The sequence below is a fragment of the Pholis gunnellus genome, assembly GCF_910591455.1.
Source record: "Pholis gunnellus genome assembly, chromosome: 3".
Lineage (NCBI taxonomy): Eukaryota > Metazoa > Chordata > Actinopteri > Perciformes > Pholidae > Pholis > Pholis gunnellus.
This window is the reverse complement of record NC_136529.1, coordinates 1,766,035-1,788,379: the sequence shown is the minus strand read 5'-3', so window position 1 is coordinate 1,788,379 and position 22,345 is coordinate 1,766,035. Positions and strand designations below refer to the sequence as shown.

At 39.5% G+C, this 22,345-nt stretch overlaps 1 protein-coding gene across 1 annotated transcript; it reads left to right on the top strand.

Annotated features, from left to right (window-relative positions):
- Positions 1 to 705: 705 nt before the first annotated feature.
- On the top strand, positions 706 to 20,552 carry LOC306693918 (glucagon-like peptide 2 receptor; the record flags this gene model as incomplete). The annotated part of the gene is made up of 13 exons (XM_079156595.1): positions 706 to 1,216; positions 10,766 to 10,862; positions 10,943 to 11,041; positions 11,721 to 11,842; positions 11,956 to 12,066; positions 15,921 to 16,073; positions 16,232 to 16,391; positions 17,388 to 17,448; positions 17,546 to 17,612; positions 17,789 to 17,877; positions 18,216 to 18,354; positions 18,445 to 18,486; positions 20,184 to 20,552. Exons 1-13 carry the CDS (start codon positions 1,121 to 1,123, stop codon positions 20,550 to 20,552), a joined length of 1,605 nt encoding a protein of 534 aa, XP_079012721.1. The 5' UTR covers positions 706 to 1,120.
- Between the last annotated feature and the right edge of the window lie 1,793 nt (positions 20,553 to 22,345).

The window sequence follows — 22,345 nt, the reverse complement described above, 5'->3', positions numbered from 1 at the left end:
CTGGTGAGTGAATATTGGAAAACATTTGATGTACATTTGCATGTACGTATATGTTGCTATCTGTTTGCTGGATGTGTAAATAGGCAAATGTTTGCTAGCATGGTAATAAAAAAAAATACTTTAAAAGTGAATACATTTAACAAATAGCTAATGTTGCTGTTACAATTCCCACACGTCCACTCCTTACAAACAAACTTCTAAATGAGCTAGTTTTGCAAGAAATATGTATTTAGACAGGCGTCATGCAGGGCACAAGCCTTATGCAGCTTTGGCTTTCTGCTCTCCCATTTGCTTTCCTGTGTTATGCTTCAGTGCTGATAGTTTACACTAGGTCTCCATTAGTGTCAGAAATGCTGGGTGATGCTCAGTAACTGAGATAAACAGAAGGAAGGGGTCAGCATCTGTGTCTACAGTACAAGTGGTATTTGCTGGTGTGTGCGGTGTGTGGTATTTGCTGTATGCTTGTATTTAAGTGTCCGTATGGGATTATAATTGCTATTGGTAAATGTATCATTTTTCTCAGACAACAAAGTTAATCCAGTTATGCAGCTGGCTTTCCCCAGGTCTTATCTTGATTGGTTGGGGGAGGACGGGGCGGGACAAGCCATCTCTCAATGAGGATCCCCAGACGCTCTCAGTTGCGCAGTGTCTATACAGACAGATCCACCTCCTTCACAGACTGAGAGTTCTTCATGGACAGGAGGACTGGAACTGCAGAACTGCAGCAGAGTACTTCTTTGCCCAGGATAACTTACCAAATTACATTTATCAAAAAGAGATTTTGACAAGTCAATGATCAATTAATTAAAAGAACCATAAAGTAGCTTGGAATCTTGGAAAATAGTTCAAGAAGATCAAGAAGATTTTGAGGAATTAAAGGAATTTTAGGGAAATTGTGGGACACAAACAACGGCAAGCATCAGAAACTGGAGACGTTCTTGCAAACCATCCTCAAAATTTCTCCAACAAATTCTTAAGATCCCCAAGGCAAGGACAAGCTAAGAGGACTTAGCAAGATAAAACAAGGATTTAGAGGCCTTGCATACAGGGGTGAGGTATGAGGTGGGGAAACAGCTGAGAACCCAGAAACCTGCTGCTACCAATGTAAACAGACAGCAACATGCCAACCCTGCTGCCAACCTGTCACAAGAGGACCCAGACCACAGCAGGACAGGCATTCCTGCTTTTGTTCTTTTTTGTTATCTTCAACCATCAGGTAAATGCTTAACGTACACATGCATGCACACACAGAAATTAGGCCTTTCAATTAAGTAACATTCAAGTCTTATTTAGCGTTGAAATTTACAGTAAGTCAGATGTAATTTTAATTGAATATTTTTTCAACAACTTGGCTCCACAAAAGAAATATCCATCCAAATTTATCCAATTCAGCGAGGCAATATAATACGTCATATTTCTCATGACACACAGCAAAGACCCTGATGACAGATGAATGTCTAGGAATAGAAGAAAAAACAAACTATGTAGCAGATTGTATTTAGGCTACAGGAGGTCCCATTGCTCGAATGAATTTTGTCTTCCCTTCATTGGTGGTACCGCTCTGTACAGAGTTGACAAGACAAACCCAAGCAAATTGAAGCCTTCTCTGTCAGGTGGTGGATGAGTCACCAGGCAGCTAAAGGAACACAGGGTTTTACAGAGATTAGCTTCTCACTCACTGGTTTGTGAAGGTTGGGAGTTTGCGACCAAGAAAGGAAAGCTACAGCCCCTCGGTCCTGATAATTAATTATAAATGAAAGAGATTGCAGCTGTGGTCTGAAAAAAGTTTGCTTTTTAAATAAAGAAAATTATAATTTATCTTACTAATGACAGCAAATTAAGGAATAATCATGTTTCCAACATTAATTAATATAACTGTCAAATACAACAAACTTTTGTCAGGGACACACCTATGGACTGATATCAAGAATAAATAGAGAGGCGCATTTGCATTGTACTAATGCAGAAAGCCAGGTTGATAAATGACCTGTATCAATTGCAGATTCCAAAGAAAATGTCCCCTCTGTTAGTGCAGGTAGTGCTTTGAATACTCCCACCAAGTGGGTAAATACAAATACTGCAACACCACCTATACCAACCTTTACTATCCAAAGAGCAATTCTGCCCCATTTTCCACCAAATAAAATTCATCTGGAGCCGCAAAAGCTATTTGATGTCACAGCTTATAAAGTTTTATATATAGTTATATTATTTATACAAAAACTATAGTTTGTTGTATTTATGAAATTATAGAACAAGAATAAAGACAATTCTTGCCATTTTGTTGCAATTTTACCTGTTGGAACAATATCAAACTCTTATGAAGAGGAGAGTTTGCTGCAGCAGTTGAGGAATCGCTCTTTTTCGCTCATCTCCAGCGTGATACTTTCCAGCAAATGCTGTGTGTTTGTTCTGGAAGTGACTTTCAACATTACATTTTTAGCACATATCAAGCATACAGGTAAGCCAGCATTGTTGGCAGTGAAAGCAAATGAATACGTCCAGAATTAAACTCTATTTTCCTCCGTGACTTTTCTTTTTTTTGATTCATCCATTGATAGTTTACCAAGGGCGGGGCTCTGCAGATCATGATTAGCCACCTGCAGGGAAAGGCGCTTGACGGGTTAGGGTTAGGGTTAGGATGTGATGCACATTTTAGTTGACAAAATAATAAAACATTTTTATTTAAGGTCAGGTATCGCTGACCTTGTTGTCTTTACTAGCAGCTGTTGTCCAGTTAAAAGCTATGTCCCAATTCAGGGGCTGCATCTTTCGGAGGACCCAGCCTTCGCGGTCTACGTCCTTTGAGGAGCGCGTAGGCTGGACCATGCAGTCTACGAAATGAGATGGCCTACCTACAGAGGACTTTCTGTTTTGTGTCAACAGCTGTTCACGCCCCGCCCCCTCTTGCTGCTCCCATCACCTAAAATCCTGCTCAACAGGATTATATATATATAAATATATATATATATATAATCCCTGCTCAGCAGGATTATAAATATATATACATGTAAATACATTAAACTAAACACCTTTTCAGTATATATACTGGAAAGGTTTTAGTTTAGTGTTTAATCAGTTTTTTATCATATATTCAATAATTAATTCATTCTATTTCATAATATTGTTTTTCTAAATCAATCAGTTAATTAAATCAGTTACTATGTTAAATAACTAATTTTCAATCAGTTATAGTTCTTAATAATTAAATGTATTTATCTATTACTTTATTTCATTTCATTCACACATATATATATATATATATATTACAATCCTAAGGCAGAGGAAATCAATCAAGACAGTTAACATTAACAGCAGCAAAACAAATGTCAGCAAACGTGTTTATTAACTTGCAGTAACACATACTTTTATAATTTACACAGCAGAATATACACACATTCACACAGAAATCCTTTACATGTCTTATTTCAATTTCAATTAATAAAATAAAAAGGTGACGTCACAACGGTCATCGCTCTGACAGCAGCGTGAACACATGAGGAGGATCTACTGGTTGTGTTATTAGTAGGGCTGTGAAATGATTAAAAATTGTAATCAAATTAATCACAGGTTTCTGTGGATTAATCATGATTAATCACATATTACCGATTTTTGTCATTATTGCACTTTGCAGTGCTTTGATGCTCGAGTCCGCTGCCGGTAATAGCGCAGTGGCTAACGTTAGTTAGCTTGTCAGTTACCAACGTCACGTAACTTAACAGAACATTTTAACACACGTGATGTTATACAATCTCTTATTTTGCTTCAACATTAGTATCGGTGATATTCGAGTGAGTTGAAACCCAATACTTACATTTAAAAGTGAATACTGCCGCTTCTCCAGCTCTCGCATTAGTCGCTGCCATGTTTGTTCAAATCAAATCTTTGCCGGCACGCAATGCATCTCGGGATGTGCTGGGCCGCGAAGGATATATCAGATGTGTCCTTCAAATCTGGGGTCTGAAGGCTGCATTCGTCGGCTGCATTGAAGGAGTCTTCAACAAACATGCGAAATGGGACAGCCTAGTCGCAGCCGCTGTGACGTAACCGGTCTACGAATGCAGCCTCCGAAGGATGCAGCCCCTGAATTGGGACATAGCTAAAGTCTGCATTTCTGCGGAGAAAGCAGTTATTGGAGCGATTAGCGAGCAGCGTGTCCAGCGGCGTTATCAGCGCTAGGGAGCGGCCATCTGAAGTCACGTTAGCGGCTTTGATCAACCAATCTACTTCCTGTTTACACCAGCACCCACCCGCATGCCCAGTGAACGTGAATAGTCACGTGATATTCGATTTCAGGCGTTTAAGTCTGGACGGAGATCATTTAGAAAACAATGCTGAAACGCCGTGTGGACGTAGATCATTTAAAACAAAAACGTATTTGTTGTGGCTCCCTGAGTCTACATTCACACTGAGGGGCTGAAGAGCCGCAGGTTGCCGACCCCTGCCCTATTACTCACCACATCCATTTAGAGCAGGGGTTTCCAAACATTTTTCAAAGAGGGCCAGATTTGATAATGTGAAAATGCCCAAGGGCCAACAGTCCCTGCTGACATTATTTTAAACAATACAAGTTGCCTATACATACACTATTATTTAATAATTATATTTTCAATGACACAGCAGGGATAATTTTATTTTAAATATGATCTTTAAAATGTAGCATTCTGGTGTACTCTGAGAAGAAAATTAAGGGATAAGACATTTACTTTAAGCAAAAAACTAATTTATTATTCAGTTATTAATCAGTATTTCAGCTCTGGTTGAACAGCTGAATAGTTAGCTTTTTTTTCAATCAATATTATTATGAACCTTTTATGTAGACAAAATCCATTGAGAACGAGGTCTCATTTTCAAAAGTTTTAGTCATTTAAAAACAAGGATAGCCAATCATCGTGGTCTTAAAAGTTATTGTCACCACGAAATCATCGTCATTCTACTTTGAGTTAAAAAAAACAACCTGCCAGCAGATCCGCCGGTGTTCCGGTTTAACGTTAACGAGTGACCGCGTGAACTGAACCGGGCATGTTTCATCGCGTTGCGTTTTTTTTCCTCCTAAATCGCGATTATGACGAATGTTAACAAACAAAGTTCCACATGTAGTGGACGTTATCCTTAACCGAGCAAGTCTGAACTGTAACGGAACATAACGGAACTTAAACTTTAACGGAAGGAAATTAAAATGGTGTAGACATCTTAACGCTGAAGACTCGACACGTCAAAGATGCTTTATTGTGAAGATCACGACATCACCTTTTTTCCTTGTCTCACTCCAATCTGAGAAACGCTGGCTGGCCAGATGACCCCCCCCCTCCCCTAAAAAAAACTTCTACGGATCACGTGGATGATATGTTTTGATTCCAAACGGCGAATTTCACTGAAAAGCGACAAGTTTGCAGGTATACGTTTGACTCGTCGGCCCGCGAAGAAGACTGTGCTGGCGGGCCATAAATAATGCATTTTAAGACAGAAGGCGCGGGCCGTATAAAATCTGACCTCAGGCCATGATTGGCCTGCGGGCCGGACTTTGGACATGCCTGATTTAGAGGCTGCAAATACATTGAAATGGGTTGTACTGTAAAATCTTTCTTAATTCAGGCTGGTGTCATCTAGCATTTTAAGTTAAACCTACGAAAAAGTAATGCGTCATAATTTGTAGGTATCGCACGAAATAATTGTTGGAATGCTGTTAAGCATTCCAACTATTGTTATCCTGTTTCTCTTTATTCCACTATTTCTTCCGTCCCCCTTTTTTGGCACTTATCTCCTTCAACATTTTTTAAGCTACAGAAACTTTTCAAATATCAAAATGTTCAGCTTTTTCAGCTTATTTCTGCTGACTTTTCATATTTCTAATCTTTGTAGCTGGGAACCTCCCTCGGGTATGAAGGGCAGCTTCAGGGACATGGCCCAAACACCCTCAATTTAGATGCCAATCTGATCTCTATTGCTTTACAATAAACACAACAGCAAATGTCTATGCACTCTAATCACTTGCAACATCATACATGATAAACAGGCAGATCATCAAAACTATCTGAGCCAACCAAGTCAGTAAATCACTTAAGATTGAACAACATCATTTAAACCTTAGCTTGTAGCAGGTATGTTATTTAAATGTATAGCCAATCAATTACTACCGTCAGCCAGTCCCAGGGGAAGAGCTTTCTTACCTTTAGGAGACCTTTACAAACCCTCAGATGAGAAAGACTGGACTTTGTTTGGAATGTACAAAATACAAAGTTTAATTTGTTTTTTTTTACAATGAAAAGAAGATTAAAGGTTACAAAAAGTAGATTAAAGAAAAGACAAAATTTAAAAAACCTCATCGGCCAAAAGGCCAATCCTATACATCCAGAGAAGAGAAACCAAGAACCAAGTCTGGACCCACAACCACCATATGTTGTTGTCTCCTCCTATTTATACCTTTTTACTCAGAGCGTCTTTAACCTCCTGGTCCATATATGGAAGACACCTAAGCATTGTCAAATCATTGGATAAAGCTTTCAATTCATGACAGACTTCTTTAATTTATCACTTATTTCTTAGCCCCCCTTAACGGTTCCTGTCTTGCCTTCTTGGGTTGTGTTGAGGCTGAGAAGTTTCTGGAGGAATCGCAAGGCCGCTGCTGTGTTTACTTCTTTCTGCGCAGGCGCATCAAAAAGTAACTCGATCCGGTCCAAATTAAAAACAGTATTTAATTAAACGATAACAACTGTAAACTGATGATGACAATTACAATCTAAAATACACTATCGATAGTATGCATCTCGAGAGCAGAGACCACGTGCAACTCCACTCACAGGTCTGACCTAGTCGGGTACTGAAAAACGAAGTGCCATGGCCTCCAGAAACTCCCTAAAACATTGTTCTTTATACTCCTGAAAGTCGTAAAGTGTCAAAGCTGTCCCAAAACGTTGGAAACAGATGTCCAGGCCAATCAGTGATTGGCTGTAGTCGCTTTGTTCCCTCCTTGTATCGATCCGTCATCACTCCGCTTTCTGGCAGGACTTCTGATAAGCCCTAATGGGTCACCTGGTCAGTTCCTCTGCGACCACTTTGATGTTTCTGGCCCTCGACCTATTCCCTTATATGGTCGTGAAGAGCCTGTCCCCTGCATTCCTTATCTTCCCTGCACTCATGGCTCAGAACGCCCTAACTATTTGACTATACTTTGGTTCAATACTTCCAATGATTATGTTTAAGACTCCTACAAGTAAACTTATTGCAAACATATATCTTCTCTAAGTAAACATCCTGTAAACCTATCATACATTCCATAAGTAAATATATTGTGACTCTTAACATAATTTATATTCTCATCATTGTGAAACTTTATTCACCACTTTATTCACCACTATGCACCAAGGGTGCTATAAGTTCTACTAAATAATGCTTTTAATTCTTAAATTCTCCACAGTTGTACAACAGTAAGGATGTCTCTTTAACCTGTTGCAGTATCCGCACTTACAACCTGTTTCCTATGCTGACTCTGACCCCGATCAGGCCAAAGTATGTTAAACCATGATTAGACTTATTTACTATCTTAACCATTCAGGAGTATACAAGCATACAGGGTTAAACATGACTACGTGACTTCAATATCGTCATTAATTGAACAATCAGTAATGGTAAAATTCATTCAATGAATGAATGAAAAGTAAAATCATGACATATTATAACTTACTGTTAGCTCAGTAATAGGTAAGAATATGAATTGTAACTTTTTGAGTATAATAAAACTCGTGCTGGGCAACGATTACAATTTGTAATCGCGATTAATCACGTTGTTATATGCAAAAAAGTAGTGTATTGCGCACTTTTATTTTAAAAGTACTGCTATATGAACAACAGTGCAATAACATTTGGTTTGCAAACACTTTAAACAAATAAGGTTCTTTTTAAAAGCAGTATTCCCTTTACACAGTAGCAGGTCTATCTCTTCACTATCTGTGCTCAGTGTGTGACTTTATGTGAAACGTTCCACTGCTGTGCAACATGAACATGTTTCAGCAAAATGTCTGTCTTGTGTCTTCATGACAGTCAGAGCATGTTAATGCAGCTCTACTGCTCATCACTATAATGCTGTAACTTCGAGGTGATGATGGTTACCCAGCGATGTCCAGTAGTCTCCAGTGAGAGCAGCAGCTGGTGCTCGTTGTAATGCCGTCGCTTTTGTAGTCCTCTCCTTTAATACAACCCGTGTGTCTTGTGATGGTGCGTCTTGAGGCTCATACGTGCTGTCATTCGTTGCGATCCTAAGAACGTTACTCAGACCGACAACTTCCACAACGCTAATCAGCTGCAGTTCGTATCCACTTCTCTGTAGCATTTGTTAGCTTGTCTTGCTTTTGTTTATCTATACTTCTCCCACACGCTGCATCCAACGTAGTCTGCCGAAGCTTCCCTCCATAATGGATTTTCAAAACAATAATAAAAAAAAAACTGCGTTAATGCGCGATAAAATAATTGTTGCCGTTAATTAATTAATGCGTTAACGCGTTAACTTGCCCAGCACTAAATAAAACGCAACCCTCTGAACCCCAAGCAGTTTCAGGGCATTTTTCACTCGTGTCAATTCTTTCTCTCTTTAGCCTTGATTTTCACTGCAATATATAAGTCCTGCACCTCTTAGCCTTGATTTTCACTGCAATATATAAGTCCTGCACCTCTATGGAAAAAGCACAACTATTACTAGAAGTACAGAAAACGGTACAACACAGTTACAATGCCATAAAGAAGAAAAAAGAAGAAAAAGAAAATGCAAGTTGAATTTCTTTGATCATTTTTTAATTAAAAATTGGCAATGTAATCTATATATACAACATTTTGCATGTTGCCACAAGTGTTACCAATGTTGGGGAAAAAGCAGCTCCACGTGATATATATATTAAGTTATTCACATTTTTACACCTTCTCCTGTACTCTCCCCAAAGCACTGTGTTCAGCAGCCTGGTATTCAGTCAGAGTTTCATGGAATTTTTGTCACGTGACTGTTGGTCTCAACCAAATCAATCATGGCTTCCCAGCTGTGCTAAGCTCAATTGTAAGCTTAGCTAAGCTACATTTTAAGCTTAGCTTTGGTTGCGTTTTCCCATGTATTCATGGAATCGTTGGAAAAATATAAATCTGTCAAATACGTTTTTACATCTTCTGGCTATGATAAATGGTGTAGTTTTGGTGATTGATAAAGAAAACATGCTTTTTTTTAATCCCGCTGGCAGGATTTGGGGTTCAAAAGGTTAAATGTATCAAGACTACATGATTCCAGAATAGAATAAAAGAAAACAACTCTTGAAAATGTGTCTCTGCATTTGACCCATCCCTGTATATAGGGAGCAGTGAGCTGCCAATGACAGGCGCCCGGTGAGCCGTTAGGGGTTCAGTGTCTTGCTCAGGGACACATGAACCATCAACCTTGCGGTTACCAGATAACCCTCTTAACCCAGTAAGCCATGGTCGCCCCTAAATACTGCTTCCTAGGCTCTAAGACTAAAGGTTACAAGAGCCAAGCTTCATCAAAGTCAGTCAGGCTCTTAAACCACAGAATGCTCTATGGATTTGCTTAAGGCTCCAGCTTCCTGCTCTGCTGAAATTAGAGGTGTTAGATAGTATCAGATTGCACCTGCAGTATACCGCAGTACCACAGTTTCACAGTGTTGCACAATGTTCCTAGGTATTTGTTTGGTAAAAAATCTAAACTGTATACTGTTGAGTTTAAAAGTTTCTCAAACAGAGGAGAAGAAGACCACAGAGGAGAAGAAGCAGCCCCCCCCCCTTGCTCTCTTTCTTCCATCAGCAAGCAGGGCCAGAATCAAATGGTATTTAATATCTAACAGAAGCCAAAACAATTCGCAAACTGAATTACACTATCGACAGTAAAACAAACATAATATTCCATGAAATATGAGGCCCTGTTCACACCACAGGACAGAATGGTGTGTCTGTCCCATGATGCGAAGGAGGTCTGAGGATCTTCTGCAATTCGAAGATCCTTTGTCCCTGCTGAGTCTCTCAAAAGTATCATGTTTCACATTTCTCAGCCAATCGATCAGCTCAGTGATTGGCCGAACCCTACGGACTTCCGTCGGCCATCTTCTTGACCTATTCCTCCCTCATTGAAGGCTGTGCTCAGAAACCTTTCAGTAACATCCCCCTCTCACTGATTTTTATTACTTTATGGCGGTGTCATAAATTCTCTGGTTTCTCTCACAGTGCACAATACATTCAGTAACTACTTTTAGTTTAAACCTTCTCCAAGTAAACATATTGTAACACATAATATCCATGCTCAGAGTACTTTAAAACTTAAATTCTTCACAATACACACTGAACTGTATACCTGCTCAGCACCAAACAGCAAATCAAGTTAGCAACTAGCTGGGGCAGTTGGTGGTGACCAAAGCACAGCCAAAAGGAGAGTTAATATTGGACTGATATTTGTGGGGTGCTTGCTCTGCGTCGGCTGGATGTGAAAATAGAGAAGTGTCTACTAAAATGTTCAAGGTTAAAGCTCTATACGTTGATAATATATCGAATATATTTTTACAGTTTCTTCCAATGATACAACAAATACAGATTGTTTCTACAGTGTGGAGAGCTCTATTCCAAATTGGTATTCATCTTTGAGGGGGAATGGAACATTTAATTAATATTAAAGTGAATTTAAAGATAATATTATAGGTACACTTTAATTCCAGCATTCTCTTAAATTGTACTGCTCCGATTAAAAAAGAAAGTTCGTCTCACTTTTTAAATCTTCATGCAGGTAACAGGCTCAGTGCTTGAAAGTCTGGTAGCTAAACGGACTGAATACTGGGAGGAATGCAACAGAACTCTGGCGACAAGGGCACTCCCAGAAACTGGTGAGCCTCCTGTCAAGTCTAAGGTTAATTATCTTGATTGTTATTACCTTCGTGAAAACTTGATTATTCTTGTTTTGCAGGAATCTACTGTAGAGGAACATTTGACACGTTTGTGTGTTGGCCCCATTCACCTCCTGGGAATGTGTCTGTCCCCTGTCCTTCTTACTTACCATGGATCAGTGAGGACAATGTTACGTTTTACCACTTCACTTAAAATACAACTCATGTATGAAGTCACTAATTACAAATAAATGAAATTAAAGATTTGGTGTTTGATAATGCTTTGGTCCACAATTTAATATCTCTGCAACAATTGGATGGATTTCCACAACATTTGAAAGAAAATTTGACATTTATGGATTCCCAGATAATGAATCCATTATTCTTGGTTACCCCTGACTTTTCACTGTACTACCATTAGGTAGTATATTGCAGAAATTTGGGACAGGTATTCATGCTACTGTCGGGATGAATTAGAACCACTTTGGTGATCATTTGTTACATCTTGCGTCATCATCAGGTCAACATTTTAATGTGTCCACTACTTTGGTTTATGACCTGCAACTAACTGTAATTGGAAGAATGTTGGCATAATGACATTAGCATTTAGTTCAGTACAGCAGACACATTGAAATTAGCCTTAACCCTAACCCTACTTTCAAATTGCTTTCTCAATGATCAGTCCAGCCTTCGGAAATTATTTAACACCAGAATGAAGTTGTAATTAATCACATAGGAGAAGTGACAATACCCTTACAATTTAGGATTTAGCCGTATAATAATGTAAAATCAACAAGAACAAGAAACTCTCAGTCAGAAGCTACCATGCATATCTATGTGTCCTTCAATTACCTACAGACGGCTCAAGGAGGGCACATCGAGAATGCTTAGTAAATGGGAGATGGCGACAGAGGGAGAATTTCTCCGAGACCTGGAGGGATGACTCAGAATGTAAGGAAGAACATTATTTCAAAGACAAGGTGAGATAGTGGAAATACATGGTTTCTGCTCCCTTTAAGTTTTGGAGCTGAAAATGTTCTCTTTATTAGTAACTTATCACATTCCTTGTATGTGTATGTGTGGGTGTGTAAAGGAGGATGAAATGCTTCGCCAGACAGCCCTCAGGCTCATCTCTATCATCGGCTATTCCCTGTCCTTGTCCTCTCTCTTTATTGCTACTCTCCTGATGGCCATATTGAGGTCAGTGGCAGGGAGGAGAGGGGTTTCTGATGGTCATGCAATCAAAATATTAAAATTGTATAAAGATGGGGCAGATTTACCTTTCTCTCAGTTATGATAACGTTACACTCACCAAAGTAATTACTAAGATCTGAGAAAATGGTGGCGACAAGGCAGCAAATATGACGGTTAACGGTAATGGTTAATGGACTTGCACTGGTGCAAGGTGCCACCTGCCCTTCAAGATATAAACTCATTCACATTCACCCACACACCAATGGCACAGTCAGACACAGGAGCAAAAATGGGGTTTAGTATCTTGCCCAAGGACAGTTCGACATGCGGACCAGATCATTTAACCCCTAAGCCTATTTTGAGCCCTCCACTCGAACATTTCATACCCACACTCTAAGGGGCTTATCTCGCTAACTACAAGGTCTATTTGAATAATTTCAATGGTATTATAACACTAACACTTGTGATAGTTTTTTAATATATGTACATATCATTGTATATGTTATTGGTTAATGCTGAATGAATATAACACACAGCTCAAATAAAAAATGTTCAGGTTCTCCTGAAAAGAAAAGCACTTTTATTGATTTGAAATGATGCAGTCCTAGCCTTAAACTCTCTCAAATCATATCCCAACATGTCAGCAATCATTTAAAAAAAAAAAGGGCTTTGATAGAGTGAAGGATGCCTGAGAAATCAATGCCGGTGTACAGGTGTGGTCAGCCAACGTCAATTATGATTTTGGAAGTAGCCGATATAGCTATTTTATTGTACTTTTAAATACTATATAACTCTATATTTCACTTATATTATCACTAATAGTGTTCAATCTATCTAATACAGAAGTTTGGCATCATTTTGAGAGCCTGGGCCATATGAAAACTTGTAAAATATGGCAAATTTTCGTCAGAATTTCAGTTTTACGGGATGTATTTGAACCTAACACAGCCTGTGATTGGCCGATTCGCATAATTCCCACAGTTCTGAACCCGTAAGAATCTGGGCAGTGTAGTGATTCGTTATTTGAGTTGTTTGACAGAATTTTAAGCCAATAAAATAATCGGAAACTGTGATCCGCCCCACCCATTGACCAAAACTGAAATTATTATTAATTCGTCATAGTACGTTGTAGAGACTCGGTTGTTTTCATCGAGTAAAGAGAGGGAGCAGCTGAGAATGCAGGAAATGCATTAAAAGTATTTCGGGACGATTTCCTTCCAGAAAAACATCTAAAAGGTACGAAGCGTTTCAATATTTATGCTGTTAGGCTGTGTGTTGATCCGAGGTAGAATAATTGTAACTTTTTAACGGTTTAAAGTAAAATAATTTGGAGGCGATAGATCGATGCAGCTTGTTGTGCTCGTGCTCCTGGATATGAAGTGTGTGTGTGTGAAAGTGCCGTAGATCGCGGCTGGGAACGATAACGGAGAACATTGCTCGCCTTCTCCTGGTGAGTAATAGGTGAAATTGTGGTAGTACTTGTAGTACCTTGAAGTACTTTGTGTATATATATGTTTTTGAGTGATTAAAATAGATTGCATGGTCCATTTGATCAGAATCTCTTCGTCATGTACGTTTTTGAACAATTTTAAAATATCATTTAATTCATTCTCAAAAGTGATTTGTACTACAGTACACTCTGTCCCCCTCTAGGCCCCCATTTGGGGGGCTAGAGGGTGCAAGGGTTTTAAGACATGTATTTGTACCATCAACTCCTGTCTAAAAACTACGGAGGAGGGTTAGTGTAAATAATCTCTTCGTCATGTACGTTTTTGAAATATTTTAAAATATCATTTAATTCTGTCACGGGAATGCAAGGACTAGGACTCAATTGCAAGACCACAGGAGATAGTCTCAGGAAAACAGTCTTTATTAGCACAGCTGATTACAGAAAGGAAAGGCTGTGTGGAGCCCGTGGTCCGACACAGCGTGCAGGCCGGATCGACGGTGTGGTACCCGTGGTCCGACACCGGAGGGCAGGCAGATTGACGGTGTGTGTCCCGTGGCACGACACCGGAGGACACGGGGGGATTCCCGGATCAGCAGACACCGGAGGCAGGCAGAGTGTCGGCGAACAATCCAGTGGGGACACAACAGAGGCTCGGGGGGTTCCCGGACCGCAGGACACCGTAGGTAGGCAGAGCGTCCGCGAGAAGATCTGTTGGGACACAACAGAGGAACGGGGAATTCCCGGACCGTAGGACACCGGAGGCAGACACCGTAGGCAGGCAGAGGGTCGGCGAGAAGAACTGTTGGGACACAACAGAGGAACTGGGGATTCCCGGACCGTAGGACACCGGAGAGCTGACGCTCGAGACAGCAGGCGATACGGGGTTGAAGCGGGTGAAAGACGGGACGAACTGACAACCCCAGACTGCAGGACCAGGGTTATTATAGTGGCAGGGGAAAGGATTAGTGTAATTAGAGTCTGGTGTGTCAGCCTGCGAGAGGTAATTGGCTGAGTGGCTGCAGCCGTGCACCAGTCAGGGGTGTGGCTATGGGAGTGACTGGAGGCAGAGGAAAAATCCCAGAGCACATGGCACAACACAACAAACAGGGAAATGACAGCCAGATGAGGAGAGGAGATTGGGGAAAACCAGAGGTTAACCCACACGGTCCAACAGGGATCCTGACAAATTCGTTCTCAAAAGTGATTTGTACTACATGTGTACACTCTGTCGCCCCCCCTCTAGAGCCCAATTGGGCTCCGCTCGGGATCTAAAGGATAAGCTGGGGATCAAAACGCCAATCTTCAAATTAGAAGATGACCCGCTCTACCTCTAAGCCATGACTACCTCTGATGGGGGTAACGGGGCTGGAAGCGCTGTGAATGTGAAGTTTTACATGCTGATCAAACAACCATCCAAACATACCAACCAAGTCCACAGAGGCATTATATTACAATTGTGAGGGTCACTAGTAATTGCCCCCTACTAGCCTGGAGTGCTATTACTCCAATATTAATTAACAAAACATACATATTGGCTCCCACATTATCCAAACCACCATACCACTATTTCGGTAAAACCAAAATTGAACGCTGGCAAAATGATCACGATGATCCCTAACTACACAGAAAAACGGTGTGTGTGAACATCTTTGGCAAGTACATGGGTCAAACTTGAACCAGGAAGTTGGTCTGTAAACTATGGGAACAATCTTTGCTTTTGTTTCCTCCACTAAATAAGTTTTGCTATCATGGGGATTCGTTTGAATCCGGTGTTATTGTCTGACTGCTTGTGTTCCTTGCCCCTACATCATTTTAGTATTCCCAGATCTTAGAAATGAACTTGGTGAGCACAATGTTATTATTAGAAATAGGACCCATGGCCAAAACTACTAAGGTAAAACCCATGTTTTATTAAACTTATGCTTTCTATCTGTTTTCTAGATTGTACTTTAGATGTTTGGAAACCAAATCAAATTGTTATGATAGTTAAACAAATTTTAGTTTACCACTGTAATGAATGAGAACAAAAATACTTTTTTCATATTGGCAATTTGAAGGTGCCTTATGAAGCTTTTTTTAAACAAAGTTATATCCATTGCTTCTCACCAAAATGCATCGTGTTTTTTACGTGAAACCTAATAAACATGTTGAATGATTTACCTTCCTATAAATCATTTGCTTTTTGTAAGATGTTATGGTGTTGTCGATGTCATTGTTCAAGGGTGTATGCATGAGATACTAACTAAACAGGCACCCACTTCGAAAAACATAGCTTCATACTGGTTAAAACAGGAAATGCTTCCTGGTCCATGTTGTTGAATGTTCCATCTTGTGCTTCTCATGATTTTACAGTTGCACAGGATGTATAGATCATTGTCTTTCTCAAATTACATCTGTTTTTGCTTACAAGGAAGCTCCACTGTACCAGGAACTACATACACATGAATCTGTTTGTGTCATTCATCCTGAGAGCCATGGCTGTCATCTCTAAGGAAATTGTATTATACATCATGTATTCCAAGCTACCCAAGGACGATCCAGGATGGAACTCCTACTCAATCTCTGCGGTATAAAAGATACTGCCTTATTATTCACATATTAGCAGATACTTGCTTGTGCTGGGCCTTTCTGATTCGGTTTTAGCTGCTTTTAAATGTGTACAGTACAGAAGCAGTTTGAATCAGCCATACTATTTGCAACACTAATTTCCTATATTTCTCAACAGACAGCGTTGATATGTAAATTTTCCAAAGTGTGTATGGAATACTTTGTGGCCTGTAACTACTTCTGGCTCTTGGTGGAGGCCATTTTCCTCCACACGCTGCTCTTCACAGCTGTGCTGACTAAGAGACGTCTGCTGAAGAAATACATGCTCCTAGGATGGGGTAACTCAACACATTCTCACACATTCTAGGCTAAATACTAGCGGAGTTTTGGTGAGGGCGGCTGAACTTAAGCAGCCAAATATGGATATGATCTACCCGGCATCCCCTGGCTTAAAAGCTAACGTATGGATGCATTTTGCTTCTTCTCCCGTCAAACTCGGAAAGTGCAAAGCCAGAAAGCATTATTTTTGTATGAGAGCTGAATGCTCATTGCCTATAACAAGGGGATTTTTTAGAAGAGAAGTCAATATTATTTATTTGTAAATAAAGGCAGCTTCTTCTGTCACATGACTCAGAACATGTTGAATTCTGTGTTTTTACTATGAGGATGCTGCTCCAGGCCCTATTTCATTTATTTTCCTGTTGGTTCTCTTTGCATTGTTTGGAAATGTAACCCTCCAGTTCACACATCTCTTCTATTTGTTACTAATATTGAATTAATAAAAGATGATGGAAGTAAATTCATCTGAATCATTACACTTTGGCTGTGTTTTTAAAATAGCAGATAGTCACAGTGAGAAAGAAGATCCTGTATCTAAAAATGTTGATGCATCAAGAAGAATCTATAATGGTTTTATAATCACATCGCAGCCCTCTGAATCGTGAGGTGCCAAGAGATACCCACCCCTATTGGGAACGGTGTGTCGTTTTACTGCTTGTTACATGCATGGTGTCTTTTCAAAATCACCGGAAACCTTTTGTTTCCATGCACACAGTTTAAAATACATTTAAAACGTAGGTTTACTTAAGCATAAATAATTTGGGTAGGTTTAGAGAACAGAAGTACTTGGTGAGGCGAAGAATAAGATTGTGGTGTTGTTTAAAATAATAACGTTTGTTGAATAAAATCATGACCTTTTATGTAACTGGAGTCTGACGCCAAAGTGCACTGACCAAGTGATGTTATTTGATGAGTTGGGAGAGAGGAATTGTTTTGTGAGTAAGTGTGTGTTATGTATGAAACATGTTGCATCTTATGTTTTTGTTACTTTTCAGGGACACCTATTTTGTTTGTAACACCATGGACAGTACTCAAGATTTTATATGAAAACACAGAGTAAGTGTTTCATTACATACTTCACAATACACAAATGAACTCAATTAATTAAAATGTTTCTCATTGATTGACTTTTTAAAATCCTTTTATTCCTAAGATGCTGGTCAATTGTGAACAAATGGTTCTGGTGGATAATAAGAGGCCCAATTACTTTATCAGTGCTTGTAAGTGATTCCTGAACCAATCCTTGAAAGCCTTTCTGAGAATCACAGTACAGTTATTCAACCTGATGTTCATGTTACTTCCAGATCCATTATCTTGCTCCTGTAAGTCTTGTTTCTTTGGTACCAGCCTTCAAGTAAATGTATTTCCTTTAAATCTAACCTAGATGTTGTTGCAGGTCATTTTCTTCATATTCATCAAGATTCTGATGCTGCTGCTGTCCAAGCTGAAAGCAGATCAGGTGACGTTTACAGACTACAGATACAGGTATTTGTCCCTGCCTTGACTCACTAACTGATTACAAATCCAAATTTCAGGAAACATGTTTGACCTTGAGTGCCAAGTAGTACATTTAAATATTAGGTTCCTGGCCAAACATTTAAATATCAGTTCTTCCCATTTACAGTACAAACTCAAATGTCACACCTTTAAGGCTTTTCCTCTTAACCATGAATGTCACCATGGAAAGGAATCTTGTGAATACTATATAGCTCACTTTGCCCTCTATTTTGTCCTTTGAATCATGTGCCACTATATATTTTGCGAACTTCCTACCTGTCTTAACAGTCTATAAATATTCAGCGCTGTATTTTTTTGTCCTTCAGCTTGGCCAGAGCAACATTGGTACTGATTCCTCTGCTGGGAATCCATGAAGTGGTCTTTACGGTGCTGATAGATGAATGTGTGGAGGGCAGCAGTCGCTACGCCAGGAACTTTATCAACCTCACTCTCAGCTCCTTTCAGGTAACACCTGTAAAGTTGATTACATACATGGCAAGTTTTTTGTTTCTAAATCCACATTAACTATAATTCATAATGTGTATCCTTTTACAGGGATTTTTGGTTGCTGTGCTGTACTGTTTTGCTAATGGAGAGGTACATTTTATCTGTATGTATTGTGATTTTTCATAGATGTTGAATTCCATATGAATTGGAAGCTCAATTAAGTCAATTTTTGGTTTTGTTGTCATTTGTTGGTTTGAGACTTTGAAGCTATATACAGTATATTATAGTGTCTATATTAAAAGGGACCGTTCACCCAAAAATCTAAAGCTTTTCTAAAGCTCTCAGAGCTTTTAACCTCTTTTAGCTAACTGTCTTGGTTTTGGATCACACCCTTAGATCAAATAAACCTAATTTCCAGCAGAAGCAAGCAGTCGTTTTTTGCAGCATTTTATACACAAACCTACTCTATGCGACCCGCTCAGCACCAGATGGCAAACAGACAGACTTAGAAACTAGCTGGTGATATTAGAGCATTTAGCAGCTAAAGAGTAACACATTTTTCTCATGAGCAAAGCAGCCAGCAGCTGTTCTCAGCAAAAAACGTTCTTCCAAACCCAATGGATGCTACCTGCCAGGTACCAAACAACAGGCAAAAGAAGTGAGCATTTAGCAGCTAGACATTTTAGTTTAGAGTTGGAGAGTGAAAATCAAACTTCATTCATTCGGTGACCATGTTGTGCAGATGTATACCTACTGCATACACTTAAAGAAACAGTGTGTAAGATTTAGTGCTTACCCCTCCATTTACAAGCATGTCTGAGAACTACAATGGAATTCAGGTAGGGATATCGATCACTACTCGGTTCTTTTTCATCACTAAATAATTGCTTTTAAAAACATATGTATTTTTTAAAACAAATAAATTCAGAACAGGATTAGAATTTTATAATAATTTAAATATTACAAAAATATTGTTTCTAGATCAACAACAGTAAGGTTTACAACAGCAGTCAATATACGAAGTCATAACTCACTGTAAAAACTCTAAAATGTCAATAGAATAAATAACACAAATCATCAGTCAGTATCAGTCCTTGCTCTTGTCCTCTGTTCTCCCTCTGATGTGCCTGTAAGTAGCGCTAGTAGAGGGAGGACGGCTGCTTTGTCTCAGCCAGCAGAGACGTTTACAAGAATAAACTGTGCTAAACAGTTAGACTACATACAGACAGCTTCTGTTTTAGCGTCTTTGTAAAAAATATGCTTTTGGCCGCTCTAGGTGCTGAGGTTGTGTAAATAAAGCAGTGGTTGATGAAAGACTGCGGAATTACATCATCCTTTTGTTAACATGTTAATGCTTGAAGTGTATGGATAACATATTGGCTTTTTACTCGTGAATCTTACAACGCTCATCACTTCAAGTAATGAGCGTAGTTGTAGTAGTAATCGTCACTTCAACTGGTTTACTTCAGTGTCTCTGCTGACTATATATTAACCCTAAACATTAAAAAGTACCAATAAAATCACCAGTAACGTCAGAGCTTATCAACAATCTGGTCTTTAAGAATTTAGCGTGTTTCGGTACCCATCCTTATCTTTAGGCAAAGTAAAAAACGGGAAAGGCTCTCGCTAGAGCCTGTGTACAATTTGTCCGTTCTGGGATGCTGTAGAAACATTGTGGTGCAAGATGGCGGACTCTGTGGAAAAGGACCTGCTCCCTATGTAGATATAAATGGCTCTTTCTAAGCAAACAAAAACACAAGTGGTTATACACTTTGAAAGCATAATTATGTTATATGATATTGCCATATCTGCCATAAAAATGTATTTTCTTTGTACTGAAAATTCAGGTCCAAGCTGAACTAAAGAAGCGCTGGCAGCTTTTCCTGTTTACCAATCACTTCCAGGTGAAGAGCTGTTTTCAGTGCGTACCCCTCAAGTACCTCTGGAAGTGCACTCGAAGGCGGCGCCCACAGTGCTCTCGGCAGAGTGACTTCTTTGACGAGGGCGGTACCTCAACAACACATCCACACCTGCTTCAGGTAGCTGAACATGAAGGAGGTGAAGGACTTGGACAAGGAGAGGTTAAAGGTCAGGGTTTGAAGGGCTGTGGCACAACAGGGCTTGACTTTCTCAACAGGAAGAGCCTGTCCAGTAGTGATGGAGAGATGACGCGAGGGGAAACCATGGAGGAGATTCTGGAGGAAAGCCAATTCTGATCCCCTTGAGGTTGTTGGTGCTTTTGTCATATTTTATGATATAAGTGCATATCATGATATTATGAATGCTAAATCATGTGGGTCTTGATGCCTTGTCTTATAGATGGGCCCTGTGTTAAAATCTGGAACTTTCTTATTGTTTACATTGTGTTCATAGTGTATGTATTCCCAACTAAAGCCACCACTTATAGTTGACACAGACAAACAACCTTGTGGTCCCTGTGAGTAGTCACCAAGTCTCTATAAGGGCCTATTGCCCAGGGAATAGGCAGTGATAGAGGCTTGGTGAATACTTACAGGGCTAGTTGGTGAGCTAAGGTCTAACACTAGCAAGCTGTTTCCTTCACTCCTTCACGTTGTTCTTGGGATTTGACATAATTTCAAACTCATTACCAGTCATCGGTGGGATGATGTCACATTAGCAACATTGTGTTAATTTAAAACCTCTTAAACCCTAGGCCTATTTTGAGACCTCTGCTCGAAAATGTCATACTCAAACTCTAGAGAGTGTAAATCTCTAACTACAAGGTCTATTTGAATAATTTAAATGGCAAAATAACACAAATAAATGTGAGCTTTGTTAATATGTGTACATATCATTGTATATGTTACTGGTAAATGCTGAAACGAATGCTACACACAGCTCAAATTGAGAATTTTCAGGTTCCGTTTTTTTTTTTGTGCCTAAAAAGCACTTTTATTAATTTTAAATAATGCACAGGCAGGCCTAAACTCTCCCAAATCATATCACAACATCTCAGCAGTCCTTTTAAAAAGAAAATTGGCTTTGATAAAGTGAAGTATGCCTGAGAAATCAATGCCGTGTACAGTTCAGCTGTGGTCAGCCAACGTCAATTCTGATTTTGGAAGGCGCACATATCGTTGTCTTATTGTACTTTTAAGTACTATATATCTATATATTTCACTTCTTTTATCACTAATAGTGTTTTATCTATCTAAAACAGAAGTTTGGCATCATTTTGAGAGCCTGGGCCATATGAAAACTTGTACAATATGGCTAATTTTCGTCAGAATATCAGTTTTACGTGATGTATTTGAACCTAACACAGCCTGTGATCGGCCGATTTGCGCAATTCCCACAGATTTGAACCCGGCAGAGTCTGGGCAGTGTAGTCATTGGTCCTTTGAGTTGTTTACAGAATTTTAAGCCAATAAAATAAATAAAAACTGTGATCCGCCCCCATGGGTCAAACCCATTGGCCAAAACTGAAATTATTACTCATTCGTCATAGACTCGGTTTTTTTCACACACTAGGAGAGAGAGTGCAGCGAAATGGCCGCACAGATTAATTTTTATTTTTTTTTCGATTTTCATCCAGGAAACATCTAAAAGGTACGGAGCGTTTCAATGTTTATGATGATGGACTGAGTTGATATCTGTGGCAGATCAATAGTAACTTTATAACGGTTTAAAGTAGAATCATTTGGAGGCGATAGTTCAATGCAGTGTGTTCTCCTAGTGCTCCTGGATATGAAGTGTATGTGTGAAAGTGCCGTAGGTCGCGGCTGGGATCGATAACGGAGAACATTGCTCGCCTTCTCCTGGCGAGAAATAGGTGAAATTGTGGTAGTACTTGTAGTACCTTGATGTACTTTGTGTATATATATGTTTTTGAGTGATTAAAATAGATTGCATGGTCCATTTGATCAGAATCTCTTCGTCATGTACGTTTTTGAAGAATTTTAAAATATCATTTAATTCGTTCTCAAAAGTGATTTGTACTACAGTACACTCTGTCCCCCTCTAGGCCCCCATTTGGGGGGCTAGAGGG